The sequence below is a fragment of the Corvus brachyrhynchos genome, unplaced genomic scaffold (assembly GCF_000691975.1).
Source record: "Corvus brachyrhynchos isolate BGI_N302 unplaced genomic scaffold, ASM69197v1 scaffold544, whole genome shotgun sequence".
In the NCBI taxonomy this organism is placed as follows: Eukaryota; Metazoa; Chordata; class Aves; order Passeriformes; family Corvidae; genus Corvus; species Corvus brachyrhynchos.
In genome coordinates, this window is record NW_008238325.1 from 74,174 (window position 1) to 94,315 (window position 20,142).

The following is a 20,142-nucleotide window of genomic DNA, read 5'->3' on the forward strand; positions in this document are numbered from 1 at the left end:
CCAACCTATGTCTTCCATCACCTTAAATCCAACCCTGGCAATGACAAGAAATGTAAATTCAGACATACAGGGCTTATTTATGCTGGGAAACAGATTACAGAGTTGTAGAGATATTCTCTTTGTTATTTTCTCTATTAAGAGCCTTAGTGGGCTAAAATCTCCATAAAAAACCTGCACCTCAACAGCTTCTCCACATACAGCAGACATCAAAGGTAACAGCTGGCACTAGAAATGAATCAGGGTTCAACAGCTGTGCCCTGTTTTCACTTCTAGGAGTTCAAAAAGGAATAAATTCCACTGAAGACAATGAATCTACATCAATCCAAACCCACAGCCCAATACTACAATAAACATGTTCTTTCCGAGTTTCAGCTTTTCAGATACCAGCTGGTTAAGCTCCAGTGAAGTCAAATTCATTGCATTAACATAATCAAGGCATTACAAACAAAACAAACAAAAAAATTGGACAGTGTTGCAGTGAATATTTGGTCTGGCACGTGAATCTAAAAATGAATTCAATATTGAGCAAAATTTGTGGGACCAACGAGCTGAAGAAAGAAAAGGAGCATTGAAAAAGATGGGATTTTGTCATGGCACGAAGTATTGGATAACATCAAAGGATTCAGGAATGAAGCAGTTTACTTTTAAGCACTGGTCATCACTGAATAAGGCAACCCACTTTGGAGATTCTCTGCCTTAGAGTACGAGCAAAAGTTTCCAATAAGAACAGGAAGAATAACAAAAGCAGATTTCCTCTATCCATGTATTTTGAGGCTCATACTGGCAGCAGAGGGATGGACCAAGAGCAACTAGTCAGGATCCCAAACACCCTGTGATGAGGTGGCAGGAGGACCAGGCTTGCTGGAAACAACTTGTGACAGAAGTTCAGCAATATTCCATCAATCACATGGGAAAGTATCTTATCCCAGGTTTTTGAGTCTTCACATGTAGGCTGAGTATCTTTTAAGATGATAGATCCACTTCCTTATGTATGGGAGATTTCCAAACCATCCAGGCTGCAAAATCTGCTTCCCCTCAAATGATTTTGGCACTTTTGTTCCCACAAACACAGGGTTGCCAAAAAAGAGAAGGAAGACATGGAAAGGATGAATGTAACAGCAATCTGGGCTGGGCTCCTCTGAAAAGCCTAAAGGGATGCTTGTTTCTTATTTCTGCAGCTGAGATAACCACCTTCCATGAACAGCTCAGTGCCAGAATGTGGTCCCTTTCTATGCTCAGCATGCAGGAGAGATTGTTACATCCTCTGAAGTATCCATGGAAGAAACACCATTGCTAATTCACGGCCTGTTTGAAATGCTGGATGTTCTGCTTAGCTGCACTAGGTCAAAGCAGAGGTGCACTGGTGGTTTGCTTCTCCATCAGGTGAGTGATGAAAGCTGAATGTACAACCTGGCGCAGCACAAGGGGCAAACTCTCCATCCCCAACATGCAGCTACTGCCCAAATCTCAGTCCTAGGTACTCCTCATTACTGGTTTACATGAAATGCTTCTCCCTGTCCTCCTCAATCAGTAACTGCCTTGTTCTCCAATGCAGGAGAGCTTACTATATCCTTATATTTTGGTGTCTTGCCCAAACAGCTGGAACAGGACTCAATATCCTCCCTCAGCATCATGTCCATCCATTATCATGATAGCAGAGCTCTCTGAAACTCCTGTCTCTCATCTTAGGATTTATTTTTGTTTCTCCTTGGTAATTTTTGAGATACTTCAAACAAAGCTGATCACTCTCTGAAGTATTTTGAATAACTCCTTGAGAACATTTACATTTATGAAATGAAAACTTGCTCTGTGGTATTGTTCACACCTTGGACAAAGCTAAACTGAGCCTTCTGATTATTTGAGGCAAGAGGAAACTTTACTATGGTATGTCCACAGAAAGCTTTATATATTACACAGGTAAATTCATTTAATTGCCATTTACACCTACTTTGTGCCTTTATCACACAGTTCTCTTTCTCTTTTTCCCCCCAAAGCCCCTTTAGTCCCCTTTGCGCATAAAATTCCCTCTCCACCACAAAGGAGACTATTGAGAGAGAGTGCCGTAGCTCAAACATCACATCTTTCACTTCTGGGTCTTCCCTGGTCAGATATGATCAGAGAGAGATTAATTTCTCTTTTAATTCACAGAAAACCACCACTGTTTCTAGTTAATCATGAACCACTCTGCTTTTACTTTCTTTTTTCCTCTCACTACAGTGTTTCCTTGCCCAGTCCTTCACCAACTAAGATAATGACTGAGACTTCATCCTATTTTTAATTGCAGTTAATTACCAAAACACTGAAAGTCTCTGTATGTGATAAACCCAAAAAAACCTAAAAAAATCCATTATTCCCACAGCTTGAGCACTGGTGCCTCCTGTGTTCTGGTTGCATCAGTGAATGTATTGCTGTGATAATACCAGGAATGACTGATGACATCTCTGGCTGAAGTTAAGCACAACCAAGGGACTTTGTGCAGGAACTGAGACAATGCCCAAACCATGAGTGAACTTATTCTGCAGATGTGGTCTGACCGTTCGTGACTGTTCTTCCCATATTACCTCAAATCAGGCTTAAAAATTTAAACAAATGGTGCCCCTTCTTCTTCCCAGATGAAAGATCATTTCAATCCTTTCTGCAGAATTCAAAAATTTGACTTTTGTACTGATTTAAATGCAATACAAGGACTGTGTCTTTTATATTATTCTTTTTAACAACATGCAGAATTAACTCTGTTATGCCTCGTTTCAGTGTTTAGAGTACAACCTAAGAAACACAGGGTTTATCTCTAATGGCAGAGCTGTTAATCCTCACCACACAAACAGGCAATGTGTCACAGCTGAGCACCATGGTGCTCTCATTGACATGAGCAGACACAGAGTAACTCCATCCTGTAAATCACAATCATTTAGCTTGGAAACAACCTCTAAAATCATCAAGTCCCAGGACAATGCTGGAACATGCAGGGAGATGTGCCACAAAGAAAAAGCACTCAGAATTCAAAGAATGTTGTCACTTGAAATGAAGACCCCCTAAGTTCTTTATTGCCTGCTGCAAAAAAATTTTCACCAACATGAGACACCATCAAAAAAACCCCAAAACAAAACAAAAAGCTTGGCAATATCTGCATTTTCACAGGCTGCTCGAACCAGAACAGGTAATGATATTTAGTCAAAACTCAGACTGGAGTAGTCTAGGAAGCTTTGCACTTAGACAAAGACAGAGCAAAGCCAGTCTTGGAAGGATGTGAAGTGGTTCCTTACCGATGCAGGTGCGCCCATCGGCGTGGAGGCCGTATCCCGCCTGGAACTCAGACTGGAGTAGTCTAGGAAGCTTTGCACTTAGACAAAGACAGAGCAAAGCCAGTCTTGGAAGGATGTGAAGTGGTTCCTTACCGATGCAGGTGCGCCCATCGGCGTGGAGCCGGTATCCCGCCTGGCACTGGCACTGGAAGGAGCCCTGGGTGTTGACACAGCCCTGCTGGCAGCCTCCATTCAGCACCTCACACTCATCCACGTCTGCAGAAGGAAGGGACATGGTGAGGAAGGATTACAAGAGAGCCCAGCACAGCCAGACCCAGGTTCTCCTGCGTGGCTCGTCCATAATGCAGCCAGGGTGCTCGGGCTGGGTTGTTGTTTACTTCACTTGAGCAGCAGAGCAAAGAAAAGCAGAATTTTACGGTATTTTTCCAAGCTCCTGCAGGCACTGCCTCTGTAGTCTCTGCCTCTGAAGTCCTTGTTAATTAGAGTGATTTGTGACATGGCTCCTTCACTGAGGCCAAGAGAAAAATACAGAGAAAGAATTAGGGTTAGATAACACACTTGAGCTTGTAGGAACTGCTGGTCAAGTATGGCTTTTGTAAAAACTTGCTGTATGAAGATTTCATTCTGCATCAGGCCTTTACTCTTATTTGTTCTTGGGGGTACAAGCAGGTACAACTGACATAAATGGAAAACAGACATGTTCTCCATCACCATTACATTTTCAACCATGGAAAGCACAGAGAGCTTAAAGAGAAAATTTTAAAAGAATGAGGAATTTGCACCACATTTTCTGTGACTCTTGTCATAGAATCATAGAATCACAGAATGGTTTGGGCTGGAAGGGACCCTAAAGCTCATCTCATTCCAACCCCCTGCCACGTGCAGGGACACCTTCCACTATCCCAGGCTGCTCCAAGCTTCATCCAGCCTGGCCCTGGACACTTCTAAGGAGGGGGGGAAACATTACCCCTTGTTCTCCCTTGTGTTCACCTGAATTTTCCATAGCACCTTCTCAGATGACATCCCAGAAAAACCATGTGAGCTCCTGCTGATACCTTTTCCAAAGCTAAGCAGGTATCATTCCATATTTCAGGGGATTTTAGAGGATTACATTCAGTCCAATGAAGAGCGGAACAAGCATTAAACCAGCTTGAGAATGCTGCTGTAAAGTTTCATCTGAAAATGATGGACAATGATGGACAAAGATCAAGAACAGTTTAAGTAAATGGGTGAAGGTCTAAGACAGGCCCATAAACCTGAATTTCCAGAAGTACCACACAAGCAGTTTTTGCCCCTCTTCAGCAACGTTGTGCTACTGTAAATAGCGTTTGATTGACATGTTGACACCATTACCTTAAAAATCAACACAGGGGTCATTGGAAATAAGGGTCAATTAGTCCATTCCCTGAAAAAATTTCACCTGGCAGATGTTTGCCTAGATTTTGTCTGCCCTTTCCTTAGCAGTCCCCAGGGATGGCAACTCCACCTCCCACCATCTCCCCCAGGGGCGATGCTGGTACCAAATTATCCCAAATGCCAAAGATATCTTCCTCCCCAAGTCAAGCCTCCCTCCTGCAACAGACTTCTATAAAGAACCCCACTTTCAACACTGAACCCTCCTGCTGATTTAATTGCTCTTTAGATCACGTTCTGAAATCATCTAATGTGAGGCAAGTCCACAACTGCTCCTGTGGGGAAGGGAGTCGACAGTGAAGGAATTTGCCCCCCATATTGTGCTTGAGGAACAAGTGGTCTGGCTTTCATATTTTTGCTGTGGTTGTATCTGTTTTGCATTTGACTTTCATGGTTTACATATTTTTTAATGCTTTTATGTTTATTCCATGTTAGACAATCTAATCAAAATTTACTGAAAGAGGAAGTTTTAAATGAAACTTGAAAATGCACAACATCCCGCTCCTGAGGAAATGTATTTATGAAGTTAAATTTTAATACTTCACATGTGAATTTCCCTCACCTAAAATGAAGTCCTGGTGTTGACTGGTGTTTAAATTCAGACCATTTGCTAACATGCACAGCTTTTTGATCCTTCTGCTATATTTGTTGTTTTATTAGACTGTATACTACATACACGTCCTACTGCCCAGAGACATCTGGAATATGCCTTTTTTTAAACAGAAATTTTGCTTTTTAAAATGTAAATGATAAACAGAAAATGTTATTTACCTTGTTGAATTCCATACTGCTAAGAACCAGCCTGCTGAAAAATGCCAGGATGAAATCAAACCCAGGAAACTCTTTGTATGGAGTGCCAGAGAAATAAAACAAGCAAAAAGACTCAGAAAAATAGAACAAGGAAGCAGCTGAACCACACAGTACACCACGTTCTAGTATTTATACCTCAATAAACTCAAACACTGGGAGCTTCAATATTTTAATTTTATAGGCTACGATCATCTGGAGAATTTCTCTCATATACCAAACGCAGTTTTAAGTTCAGATATTGGCACTTACAAAGGAGAAAAAATAGTCCAGCTAATAAAAATGAGCTCAGAGTTAGTGATATTTGTTAGTCTCCATTTGGAGATTTAAAGGAGTGACTTGGTTTATGGGGGAGCTCTGCACCCAGCAGCAGCTCTTCCCTCAGCGGCATTTCCCTGGTGCTGGCACATCCCAGAGGGGCATAAAGCAGTGATATTGCTGAAAGCCAACGTCATTCAATGCAAAATAAAAGATCCTAAACCACTTGTGTACATGAACTAGACCCAGCCCTAGCCTGAGACTCCCTGCAGCAAGTGGAGGCGAGACCCAGGAGCCGAAAATGCAGCTCTGCGACGCCACATGAACAGCAAATTTGATGACAGATGATCCCTTCCAGCCCTAGACTTCCTCCACAAGATCAATATTTTAAGGATTATATGCTGAAAGATTCCTTCACATCCTACAGATAAAATCAAGAGAAATGCAAGGCACAGTCGCCTTTCCACGTCTCCTCCATCTCGAGGGCAGGAAACAGCTTCGCCCCCAGTTACAGCAGAAAAATTCCCTAATTGTTTTGTCTGGGGAGCAGTCTGCAAAGCAGACACTGCTATAAATGCTTGAACTGCATTTGAAAGTTTTAAAAGTCTAAACTATTTGGACTTTTACAAATTGCTGTACTAGTAAAGGACATATAGCAGGAAAGCAGCAGCTTCTGCTGTTGTAGATACACAAGTGGCCATTTCTTCTTCTACACAGGAATAGCTATAGAAAGATGAAATTATTCTATAATAGCAGATGAATAAAAAAATTTTAAAGTATTCTTGACATATAAAGCCCTTCCTTTGCAATTCAGGAATATCACAAGATTATGGAAGATTGTATCTGTATCTGTGATTAAATTTGGATTAGTTTCCCCTGCAGATCAAACTGGAACACCTTCCTGCTCGACTTGCTATAGTTACAACTTAGGATGCTTATCTGAATAACCTGAATTTCAAGCCACTTACAGCTTGCTTATCACAAGTCAGACTGTGATGAAAGCAACTGCATCCCCACAAGACAGAGGGAGAGCAATCCACGGAGACAAGAGGGAAAATGAGAGCTGTGTGCTGTCCCTGGGCTGTCTTGCCAAGGGGATTATGCTGCTGGGTGAACAAAGCAGAGGCAGCGTGTGGATATTCTCCTTCTCGCCTTCAGAAGATTTCGGAGAGGCTTTACAGGGGGATTCCCCACTGAAGGTACCTTCCTGTGTCCTTGTTTATTCACCTTTCATCAGGAATAACCTAATACTCAGGCACACAAACAAAAGCCTGTGTGTTTCTAAGATGTAAAATATTCTACCCACCATGTTATACATCTTTTTTAGCTCTTCATGCTCCTGAGGGCTGTGCACTTGGACTGACCCTTCCTCCATCCCGACATCTCAAGTTCCAAACACAATAAAAGAAGATGCGATGTACAAATGCCCAAGCCACTGCCAGCACCCTGCCCTTTCCAAGGGCAGATCCTACAGGTGAAGTTATAGACTGTGACATCCCCCAGACCCCTGACTGAGGGCCCTGCTAATCTCCAAGGAGGTTTGTCCCTAATTGATTTGATGAACCACACTGACAACAGTCCGTTTTCCCTGCCCAAAACCTCTTTCAATACAGAGCTGTGTGACTGCTTGTTTGGTATTCACGATCATCACATCAGTGGCTTTTTTCATATCATTATTAAAATGCTCAGGAACAGCTATGATCAATCAGTTCCTCAAAAACACACAGAGAGCAGTGTTAAACATGGATAATTAGTGAACCTGCAATCCTGGCTTTTATAAAGGAACAAAAAAAGGAAGATGCTGCCAGAACAATTCTCTACTAACAGAAAGCTTTACTTTTTAGACCACTAAGAAGTGCAAACAAGATACAGAACTAAACCCCAAAAGAACAAAAAAGGAAGGAAGGACACAAGCCTCCATTTTGAGAATCCTGAATGGAGGAGAGATGATGTGCCAAAGGTATCCCAGGGATGATATTCCCACTGAGGAGGACACTGGCCAAGAGCACCATGTGACACAGGGTGACAGCAAGGTTTGCCTCTCAGGGAGCTTCCCCCAGCCAGTGGCACTTCTTCAGCGTGACAAATGAACAGGCTTTCCTTCCCTTGACTATAAAAACATGCACAGATCAAGAAGAACTGCTCTAAGTCAGTATTTTCTGAGAGATAAGCAGAAAAAATTTCCTTTTCCCAGTGCCCAGGCACTGATGGAGAAAGAAACCAGAACTGGACAGTACCAACCTCACCATTTAGATTAGATATTAGGAAAAAATTTCTTCCTGGAAGGGGTTGCAAAGCACTGGAAGAAGCTGCCTGGGGCAGTGATGGAAATTTCACCATCCCTGAAGTGTGGATATCGGCACTTGAGGACATGGTTTAATGGTGAACATGGTGGTGATGCTGGGCTGACTGCTGGACTTGATCTTGAAAGTCTTTTCCAACCTTAATGGCTGTATGATTTCAGGATTATTTATTTAATTATTAGTTGTTGGCAAAACCTCTTTGCTTTGTCAAGCAGCGAACAACACGGAGAGGCAGAGACCAAATGGTTGTGAGCATCAGCCACCCCACAATCACCAGAGACTTCATATGGATAAAAGGATTTCAGTCCAGCTGGGAGCTGATGTGAGAGCCCATTCTGGGTCCCTGCTGGCACAGTCACCTGCATGCAGGGGCCCAGACCACCACCATCACACCATCTGTGGATCTGGCCCTAATGCCTTTCACGGAAGCATAACTACACCCTTTTTACCAAATGCCTAAGAAATACTACATAAAACTGGAATGAATGACATGCAAATGTTTCTGTTTTCCAGCTACCACAATCCTCCAGCTTGCTGCAGAAAGGATGAGACCAGCAGAAGCAGGGAAACACAAACCCCTACTTGTATTTACTTAGGGAACGGTTTATGCTGATGGTTTTAAAATCAGATTATAATTAAAAAGAGTTACAGCGATTATTTATAAAAAAGATCATGACCAGAAAGAAGAAACATGGTCTAGTCTTTGCAGCATTATTTTACAATCCAGTAAAATCAGGGATTGTCCCCTCTTTACCCTGGGAGCTCTGTGGCTCCCTGGTCCCCTCACAGCATTGTGAGGATCAGTCAGGAATGATGGTGATAGAGAAAGAGAGGAGATTGGATCTTAAGTATAAAGTACCACAACAAGAAACATTAAGTGGCTCTACTTAAAATTATCACATGGGGATAAACTGTTCAACTCCACCACAGATTTGGAAATAAGCTCCAACAATCTGGCTCACCTCTCCCTTGCCCTGATGGGCTCCCCCAGTCTCTTCAGCTGCAGATCATTTCGTACATCTGATATGAAAACTCTGATTGTTTGCTACTTAATGTGATATTTTAAATCAACAAAGATGCATGACAGTGCTTTGCCTTCTGTTATTTGTAACTACACTGTTACTACTCTCTTTTCTATATTCCAAAGGATGTTTAAACCTCATAAAAGTTATGAAGTGAAAATATCATATGGTCTTTCCCCGCTAATTACATGGTGGATTTTACACATTAATTTAGTGTGTTTTTCAATTCAATAATTTATATACTCACGGGAAGGAAGGGAAACAGGCTTGATGCACAGACATTCTTAAGTTGATCACAAAAGTCAAAAATTATTCTGTAAAACTGAAAATAAGCCCCTGTTATTGCTGTAAGTAGGTAAATTTATAATAGATTCAACTCACAGCTTCCTTTACATCAGAGTAGCTCAAGTCTCAAGCTTGAAAATGTCCAAAATCTGACAACCAGTGTGAATCCCCTCAGAAATGCACTCACTACTGAGCATGACATAATTTTCTCTCACAGCAGAAGTTTTGAAAAGGATCTCTCCTGTTTTACTAACACTAAAATGATTTTCATGGTTTGAAATTTTGATTGGAGGGGGTTGGAAACTCCTATTGCTAGAAAAAAATTTGGCCACCTTTTCCACAATGAAAGAAGTTTTACACTGGTATTGACTCTAGGAAGGAAAATACAAGTTTAAGGTCTGGTCCAAAACAAAGCCTAAAATTAAAAAAAAAAAAATTAAAAATCTGTTCATATTAATAAAAAACGTAATTTTTTTTCATTGAACCAAACTGAGCAGCAAAGATTGACAACAGCAGTTTTGGATGGCTGGGAGGTTTTAAATTGCAGAAGTCCTGGTCTAGGGCTTTTTTTTTATGCTTCACAAAATCCCACAAATATGCTACAAGCTCTTTTGAGTGGTTTTCTACAACCTGATGTTAAAACACCTCCATGAAACAGCTCTCAGCACAGATAAATGTGCTCCTGCAGAGCCAGCTGGGTCATTTTGAACTGTTAGTGCTCCCAGGCTTTTATTTTTGTTCCTCAGATATTTGTTCTGCCCTTTGCTGGCCCCTGCCACGGATTAGATGAGCATCCATTGTCTGCTCCAGCTCCAAGACAGCCAGGTCAGCCCCGACTGCTGCAGCTTCCTCACGTTCCTCACTCACAGGTGTCCCAGGCAAGGCTGCTCCAACAGGACTAATTCATGGAATGGCTTCAGCAAACCATACCAAAAAGGAGCACATAATGCCTGGTAAGGGACTGGTTAAAAGCAAGGTTAATGATTCTTCACCCAATTTAGCCCCTGCAAACTGATTTCACAAAGAACGAGGGCCCTTGTTGGAGCAGCCAGTTTTGTACTACGTTTCTTCACCCAGGATTAAGGACAAAGCAACTTTTACCAGCACCCATTCTGCAGGCACAGAAAGCAGCTTTTCAAGTTATCTGGTTATCTAACTTCCCCTGAAAATGGGGAAGGTAAATAATGACATTAAATTAGCACAGCCTTTTGTACCAGGTTCACTGCCTTTCAGTCCTTCCTCCAGACCTCCCTGGAGATTTGGTCACACCATGGAGAGGCATCTTCTGCCCTGTAGTTGGTACCTTGCCCTACACCTCAGATGTTTTCCCAGGTAGTTTTAAGGACTTTCCAGCTGTGCCTAGGCTAGGTTTCACTTCTCTCCTTCTGGTTTCTCTCTCTCTACACATTAAACACCAAAGGATGGAAATCACGGCGCTGTGAAACACTGAAAAGCAGAGTCATCAGCTGGACCATGCGTTAGGTAATAAATATTTATGTCCAGATCTGAAAGGAGATGCATCTCCAGGTGCCTGTTTTCAAAGGAAAAGGACAGAGGCATCTCCAAGGTATGGCATTTTTGACAGAGCCATGGAGCGGGAATGGCAGGAGCTGCCCCACAACCTGCTTTTGGGGAGAAGACTTCTACGAGCACTGCAAGGACAATCCACTCCATCAAGTCTAAAAGACCTAGATTTCATTTCCTGGTCTGTCACTGGGCTTACAGGAGAATAAACAGAGGAATAAATTGCCATGAGATATCATGCAACCCTGTTAGTGGGGGCCACACGTGATTGGAAAGAACGACATTGACCTGACAAAGATCCTGGTAATTTGAATTCATTGAATTTGAATTCAGGATGGGGAAGGAATATATCAAAGATGCTCTAAGACTTTTTTTCTTTCTTTCTCTTTTTTTCTAATATTGCTTTCAAGGTAAGACTGGCACAAGGCAACCACTGAAGGTGGTGACTTGTTCCTCACCAATGCCTGGACCCTGCCACCACAGTTCATTTCTCAGCTGTCTCCCAGGAAATCTCCTGGACAGAGCGATGTGAAAAGAGAAAATTGGCCAATATTTGTACTGCCCATTTCTGCTTACTCTCAATGTCTGACATGCCACTCTCTCATGAGATATTTAACAGTGGTTTAGCTCAATAAACATCCAAGAGCCCCTCATCCACAGCTCTAAATGCAAACCATATGTTGCAGATGAAAACCCTGAAGATTATAATTAGAACTGTCCATTCAATTTAAACAAAGTCAAGAATGAAAACTATTTCAAATTCAATAAACAGGCCATTTCAAAGTGTAGACACTGTGGAGGACAAGCTTAACAACTTAATTGACAGGTAAAGCTTCATTTCTAATCCTCATTTTGATATCATCTCTAGCCTCAGGAGTCAAAACACATCACTGCTCAGTGCTCAAAATATGCAGAGAAAATGAAAATGTCAGCTGAACGAAAAAAAAGGAGAAGCATCTGTTTGATAGCTGTGTAAGCCTGTGATACATAAACTGCTTTGGAGTCAAGCAGCCCTAATTAGAGTTTCAAGGAATTCTTCATTAAATACACACACACAGAGACACATATATATATATATATATATATATATATATATACACACACACATTTTAAGCAATTATTGAAACCAGACAATTTGCAAGAAAAACAGGCTATAGAATTAAAGCAAGGAACATGATAATTTCACGGACAGACCTCAGACAACACTCTCATGTTTTCACACAGCCCTGAAGAAATACATTTTTCCGTCTCTTCACAAAGCAGTTCTGTATGTTTTTCTCCACTCTAAGTATTTTAAACAAAAAAGAATGATCCATTCTGGGATCTTGGTGTAGTACACAGCATCCCAGCAAAGCAAAAGCCAAAAAGGAAGAGTGGTAGGGTTACCAGCCTCCACAGTGGGGTTAGACTAATAGATATTTTGGCAACTGCACCCCCTTGACGTCTCCAACTCCCATCAATATGAAACCCACACAGATGGACACAAACTCTTAGGGGAGAAGTGTGCCAGGATAAGTGAATGACCACATGAAATAACAAGGAAGTACGAGCTGAAGAACGACAAACCAGATAAAAGGGTAACTTAGGCTCCTAAAAAAACATTTACATACTGAAAAAACCCACCTTCATTAATGTCACTGTTTCCAGTAGAAAAGAGGCGAATGTAACTGACTGTGAACAGGGAAGTCGGAAGGAATGTTTTAAAGACAACAATCAACATTTTATGTGATTTCTGCTTAGGAGAAAGACTTTGAGATCATCAGTATCAGCAGCTCCTGCAACACTCCTGCAAGACTTTCTGATGTGGGGCAGAACAGCAGAGAGAACATTTGTTATGGATGTATCAGTTTTTAAACACAGCTCCTCAGCACAACCCAGTTGGGCCCTGCTGTGAGGTGGGAGGGTGGGAAAGGAGGAGAGGATCTCTACAAGGAGATGTACTTAATAAATGACAGCATGATACAGCCATGTGTCCGTGTGTGCAGCTCGGATCTGAGCTGCATTAAGGAGGTTTATATGCTGGGCCACCAGCATCTTGTCTCGGCAGGATATGGAAGTTTGCAAGAGTAGTTATGGAATAAAAAGAGAAATGCCTGATGTGATGACAACACCTGGATTTTGCTAGCAGCAATATCAACGCACACTTGCTGAGCTCCGTGTCTCTACTACAGCAGAATGCAGAGGAATGTGTTTTCCACAGACAGCAGGTAAAACATGCACAAGAAAATTATAATCATGCAAACACCTCCATAATCTGGTGTTTCCAGCTTACAGTACACATGCTGTGCTGGCTGGAAATACACATGTGATTTGTGACAAGGCTGTGCAGGACCAGGAAAACAGGAGGGCGCAGACACCGTTCAGCCACCAAGCTCCACCTCTGCCACTCTAAGCCTGAGACCACAGCACAACCTCCTCCCCCTGTCACAGCTGGCTCCTGGCACTGCTCTACGGCCAGCAGTTCATGGGGTGCCTCTTCAGGTGCCACCACAAGCATCGATCCCCCACTGGAGCCATCCCAGCTCCAGGACAATCTGCTACATAAACTGCCAGCCAGCAAAGGACAGCATTTTACACAGATTTTCTTGATCTGCTTCCTTTATATCATGTGTGACTCTGCAGAGATTCTACCAGAAGAAGAGAGAAGTGACATTAACACATCCAAAATCTGTCCATGCCACCTTCCAGAGCTGGATCCTGATCGTGAACCACAGATTGTTTGGGTTGGAAGGGACCCTGAAGATCAACCAGTTCTAATCCCCCTTCCACTAGCCCAGGTAGCTCCAAGCCCTGTCCAACCTGGCCTTGGACACTTCCAGGCATAGGGCAGCCATGAATTCTCTGGGAAAGCTGTGCCAGTGCCTCACAATCCACACAGGGAAGAATTTCTTCTCAACATCTGATCTAAACCTGCCCTCTGTCAGTTTGAAGCCATTTCCCTCTCTCTTATCACTCCATGGCTTTGTCAAAAGTCCCTCTCCAGCCCTCTTGGAACCCTTTTAGGCACTGGAAGGGGCTCTGAGGTCTCCCCAGACACTCTTCTTCTTCAGGCTGAACCACCCCAACTCTCTCACCCTGTCTTGTAGGAATAATGTCATCAGGCACGGAAGAATTTATTTTACTTCCTTTTTTCTTCCTCTTCCTGAGATTAAAATTCACATCAAATTAATCAGTTGATTGCTCCAATTTTATTAGTTGTTTTTGAACTCCTTGGCTGACACTGAATCCCTTTTGCGACAAGAACTGTTAACAAGGTTCTCAGGTGGGCCTTTCACAGAGCTGGCATGCAACAACAGCAGGTTTACTTCAAGTTGGTCTTCTAATATATCCCAGCTAAAGCCCTCAGGTACTCCTGTAATTGAAGTTTGAGTAATCCAATATGATGTTGATCAAACTACTGATCTTTTAATAAAGCAGTGTAGCTCTCCCAGCAGTTGCTATCTCGCTGACAGTCATGTCTGGATCGCTTCCTTTGGGCCAAGGCTTTGAACAGAGAAGCTGACAGATTTCTGTTTGCCTTAGATTTTATCACAAATTGTTTTAAAGCTTTTTAAGGTTGTATCAGATGGCTCATAAAATCCACAGGCATTTCAATAATAAAAAAGAAAAAAAGAAAAAAAAGAAAAAGGGAGTTCTATTAGCTGTCCTGGTGAAGAACAGTATTAAATGCTCCCAAAGGGGAGCATAAACACCACTCAGGAGCTGTGCTCCTTCCCGTCTCCGTACCTGCCCTCAGTCCTTGTTTACGGAGCCTGTAGGCAAAGCTATAGAAAAAGCTGTAGTCACCCTGCACAATAACCTCCTCTGAAAGGCAAATGTGCACATTTTTCCCCTCATAATTTCCATTTAAAGTACGAATTTAAGGTTTTTCTAAGCCTCGCTTCTCCACACAAGAATAATTCAGCTGCAATTTGCATTTTCGATGTGCTCGAAATGAACACCAAGATGACTCATGGGCTGTTTATAAGATGCCTGTATTTGCTGGTAAATACCTTGCTACAAACAAGCTATAATTTAAGTATTCAAAAGTCTTGCTTCTGCATAAAATTACTACTACGTGTAATTTTGGAGACCCTGACCAGAGCTTCAATTTCAGGCTTGCAAAGCTCTTCCTACACAATGATTCTTAAAAGTACGAGTGGATTTTCTTCTCTTACAACAGCAATCATTGTATCTCTGTAATTGCAGAAATGATTACCTGGCTTTTAATTCACATTAGTCAGCTCCAACAATACCCTGCTTCTTTCCTTTCCTTAAAAAAAACCTAATTATTGTCAATCAGCCCACTGGAATGCTAACATTCTCCATAACCTGCCTTTCAGAGGTAGTCATAAATGCAAAAAACTAGCTAATACAAACTAATCAGAGCCCTAGAAATATCTCAAAACATATTTGTACCTCAGTCTATCATTTTTTGTCACATTATTTCCAAATACTATCTTTCATCTGGACAGTAATAGTCTTTTCATATAGTTCTATAATGCTTTTCATCCAACTCTTCACAGCTCCTATATTAATTAAAAGCATTAAGTCCCTGAGTAGTGTGACAAATACCATAATATTTCTGAACTTTAAATGTTTTCACTATCAACAGCTGATCAATAGAGATTTCTGCATCAAGTGGTTTGGACAAAGAAAACTTTCCAGGCCACTTTATTTTGCCCACGCCCAACTTTGTGCACAAACTCACAACTGCAAGACCTGGAGCTACCCACGGAGGAACGAGGGAGGGGGTGACGGTCACTGTCCCTGCACTTCCCACAAACACTCCTTTCCAAGGAGAATGGCAAGTTGAGGTTTCTGCTCTGTATTTCCTTCCAGCTGGTGGAGCTGGAGGAAGACAAGGTAGCTGGAAGCCTTGGGAAGCAGTCCATGTGCCGAGTCTGTGATCAGCTGTGACGCACGGGGAGCTGCGAGCGCCATATGGACGGCACCGGCAGATGCCACCGAGACAGGACTCTGCGTTTGCTGCTACCTGTGACATCCAGAAACAAGCTTCCCCCTTCAGATCAGTGATCAATAATTCATCTGATAACTGAAATGCAAAGGGAAAAGGTGCCAGTCTGCTGTGGGGTATGAGCAGTACCGTGCTTTTTAAAAGCTGCTGCCTTGGAACATGGCAGAAGTTGAGATGCAGGAAATGTATGACATGGTGACAAGCTGCACTACACCTAACCCTGTGTAATCCTGACACAACCTGAAAATTAAACTGCCAGTTCCATGGTTTGTTTATGCAAAAGGCTGTTATTAAAACGTTGCAGCTGAATTAAGCATTCAAAGGGAAAAATCTAGGCACCAGAAAACAAGCTCCATTGAAAAAAAGAGATTTACCAAGATTATCTGGAAATAATCATTGAGCCCTTGAAATATAAGTGGTCCCAGTCTTCCCCAAGAGTCAAGGGCTGCAAATAAAGGTAGCATTCATTCAGCTCTTGCTTTGGAGGCTTGGATTAAGGTAATAGTACCCTTGACCCAACTGCTATGCATAAAACTTCTACTTAAAAAGTGACTGAAAACTGACTCAGCCTGTTCTCAGCTCCTATCGATGAAAACGTGTATCCAGGATAAACGAGCTCAGCCTTCAATGGCAATATTCACTTTGGAGGGAGCTGTCATAACTGTGAGCCTGTCTACCCCGAGGGATGGCAGATGTGAGAAATCGGGTGGTTCAGCTCACAGCCGCCTTTGTTTGGTGTGGGAGAGAAGAGCAGGGAGACTTCAGCAACAGTCAAGCAGGAATCAGGAAGAAACTAAACAAGGGTAATTAAAATTCAACAATAAATCAATTATCAGAGCATCAGCTGCTCTTCTCAGCCCAGACTGACACAGAACCAGGCAGGAAGTGTCTGTTCTGGCCCGAGCAGTGTGTCCCTTCCCTGACTGAAGAGAAACATACACAAAATGCTGGGATTTGCAGAGTTTAGTATTTGATGTATTTTCGTAAGATGGAAAAGGTTTGTGTGCCCCCAGCATGTAGCTGAGTGTTTTATGCTCACAAGGGCTCACCAAAAGCAAGGGGACTGCCCAGACCAAGCATTGCTGCGCTGACAGCCACTGCCAGCCTGGAATGAGCCCCCGAAATTCAGCTCAGGTTCCTGCCTGCTCGGGCTTGCCAGGAATCAGCACTCAGGTAATTCATTTAAAAACTCCAATAAGCTGCAGTCAGTGTTACTATGAATCTGTTGTCATTTTTGCTACTTATCTGGAGCACTTTTTTTGCTGTAGAACTACCAGGAACAGACAAATGCAGACAGATGACACCATGTGCCTAGGAGAGTGTAACAGCTCCGCACAGCTATTGATCCCAGCCGGATCCAACACGGCTTGGGAGAGCACGAGGCAGGTCAGAGGAACAACCTCCACCCATCATTTCTGCTCAAGAGCCAGAGAGAAATGCTTGAAACGGAGAATTCCAAAAGAATGACTTGGGAGTAGAAATAAAATTAGATTCCCCATCAAGTTTGCAAATGTAGCTATGGACGTCTCCAGCAGTTTCTGCCTGGAGCTTCTCCGCAGCCATGCACAAAAATCACACAGTTCTCCTGCCTAAATCCAACAGTCTCCAGAAAACCACAGAAGTCTGAGTGCGCAATGCCAAATAGTGTTTATAATGCACAATTAATCCTTAATCTCAGTTAATACAGTTCCCTCTATGAGAGAAGTAGGGGAACCCTTCCTTTTTTTTTTTCTTATTACCAACTGGGATCTGAAATCAAAGCAATTATTATGCTTTTTACTCATGACTAAAAATACTGATTTGACAGGTAGAAGCAATCATAAATAATATTTAAATTTAAAAACAAGTATTGCTTCTTGTTGAATTCACTTTAATTATCAGACATTTACCAGTATTCTGGATGTACAAACTAATGGAGAAGAAAATGTTTATTCTTCCCCCCCGGCAGATTACTGCGGGTTTTTTATACTTTGAAACTTAAATACTTGAAATTATCTGACTTAGCTCTAAAAGCCCAAGCTGGAGTCCCAGGATACCTGAGAACAACTAACAACAGGGTTGGAAAAATCAGAAATTAGATTTTACCTTCTCTCCTCTCACAAGTCTTTTTCTTTTGCCTGTTCTTTTTCTCTTCTTTTTAGAACTGCTGTAAAATTCCAATACCCTGAAATACCTCAGTTACCACGATGGCTCACCCAGGGTCTGCTAAGTTGCTGAGGTGGAGTTGTCAGTTCCCCTCACTCCATAAGGCAGACATGAGGTGGGCAGAGTAATTCAGTTACAAATAATTAGATAATTGTGATACAATTCCTGCAACTGGATTTATTTCTTTGTCTCAAGACAAGGCCTTGAAATAGAGAAAGATGAAGAGGGCTGGGTGGCTTCACCTCATCTAGGGGTGCCTTCACTTAAGTGCTGTAAGATTTGAGTTCAGTTGGTGTGGTATTTGTTGCACCTAGAGTATGAACTGGTACATTTTTTTCTTTTTGTAAAATATATTCTCCTTGTTCTCCTTCTGTTGAAGTGTTCCTGGAAATAAGTACCTCAGTGTCACGGCCTGCCAACAATGCGTGTTGAATCAAATGCAACTTTTAGAGTTAAGACAATGCAAAAGCATCCTGAATCCTTCCAGTAGACTCATTTCTCCTGTTCTAATAAAAATTAAATAAATGTAGTTAAAAATTCCTTGGTATTTCCCTCAAAGTGCATATCCTTCAGGTTTTATCACAGGACACGGCAGACACCTGTACATTGATTTGCTGGGCAGGGAAAATAGTCCAAATGCAGAATTAATGTTTGTTCTCTTCAACAAAACCAGAATTTGACAAGAATAAGTTTTATCTCAGACCTTGTTAACTTAATAAATGCTGTCACCATATTAATAAACACTTCCTTGCTCTCAGACATGTCCCTCAGTATTCCTTTTAGCCCACTATTAATTCTTCCAAGGCAACAAACAGCATTTGGAGAGTTCCCACGTGCCCTGGGATCAGGCTCCACCACTGACCCTGGTGACTCTTCCATTACTGGGGTAACCAGTGGTGGCCCTGCACAGTCACACTCCGGCTCTGGAGGCAGCTGCTCCCAAAGTCCCCCTGGCCAAGGTCAGGAAACCTGCCAGAGCTCCGAGGTTTGACCGAAACCCCTGGGGACGGGGTTACAGTGATTGCAATATCACTCTAATCAACAAAATAGGGGCTTTTTTCATCAACAGTTAATCACAGGACTTCACTTGTCTCTAAGTTCCTCCAGTTGCCTTGACAGATGAGAACACAATAATATAAATAAGAAATGACAGTTTACCAAAGAAGGTTAACATAAGGTCACGACCTTTTTCTACTTGACTTCTGCAGCTTATTCATGTGTGAAAACACGCTTTTGTAGCTGTAGCCTCAGCATCCCTTACAAATCTGGACTTGTGCCAACAACTGAGCTTTCAAATTACCATTTAAAATACCATTTAAAGTGGTATTTATGTTCAGAAAATACCATTTCTGCATTTTGCGATGCTCCAGTAGAACTGTTTCGCATTAGAATAAAATATGAAATGAGGATATCTCTGCATTTCACAGCCTATCTCGCTGACATAGGCTGTCAGCGGTACCTCTGCTTCACAAACAAGGAGATATGGGACACACACCCATCTCCCCTCCCTTCCTCAGACCACCTTTCTGAGCAAACCCACCCACGGCCCCTCCCCAGGCTGCCCCAGGAACACCACGGGATGCACAGGGCACAGCATCAGCCTGACAGTCCTACACCAGTAAATGTCAAATATTAATTTGTCACATTATTTGTGCAGTGATTTAAAGCCAAATCCCGTCTCATCATTCATTTCCACCAGGCAAACGAGGAGCGGGAGGGAAGCAGGAGCTTTCTGTCACAATCTGTAATGCCTACACGAGGAGCTGCCAGAAGATATTTCTCTGTCACAGAAGCAAACTGAAGTTCTGAGCATGAAGGCTGGAGAGTGAAAGCTGCAGTACAACACGGAGATAATTAGTTCTGAAAGGCTAATCAGGTCACTGCTCTGGCTGGCATTTCTATGGAGATGCACATGCCTTCATCTCACCACACCTTGCCTCTAGATACAAGTATCCCGCACCAAAGCGAAGCAAGACTTTACAAACTACGTAACTCTGAATGACATATCCTGCCATAAGAACCCCCAAACAGCCAGGAAAGATCCCTACAAATAGCCAGGAAAGATCCCTACAGCCCCTGGAAGGAGGATAGACCCCGCACCACAGGGTGTCCCAGGCTGTGCTGCTTGATCCCCTTCCCCATGTGGGTCCAACCAGCCACGGAAC

At 42.5% G+C, this 20,142-nt stretch overlaps 1 protein-coding gene across 1 annotated transcript in view; it reads right to left on the bottom strand.

Annotated features, from left to right (window-relative positions):
• LOC103615708 (multiple epidermal growth factor-like domains protein 6) overlaps positions 1 to 20,142 on the bottom strand; it is a 180,217-nt gene that overhangs the window by 65,753 nt on the left and 94,322 nt on the right. Inside the window, exon 6 of the mRNA XM_017734403.1 lies at positions 3,396 to 3,518. Within this exon, the coding sequence (XP_017589892.1) occupies positions 3,396 to 3,518 (123 nt within the window). The remainder of the gene's footprint in view (positions 1 to 3,395; positions 3,519 to 20,142) is intronic.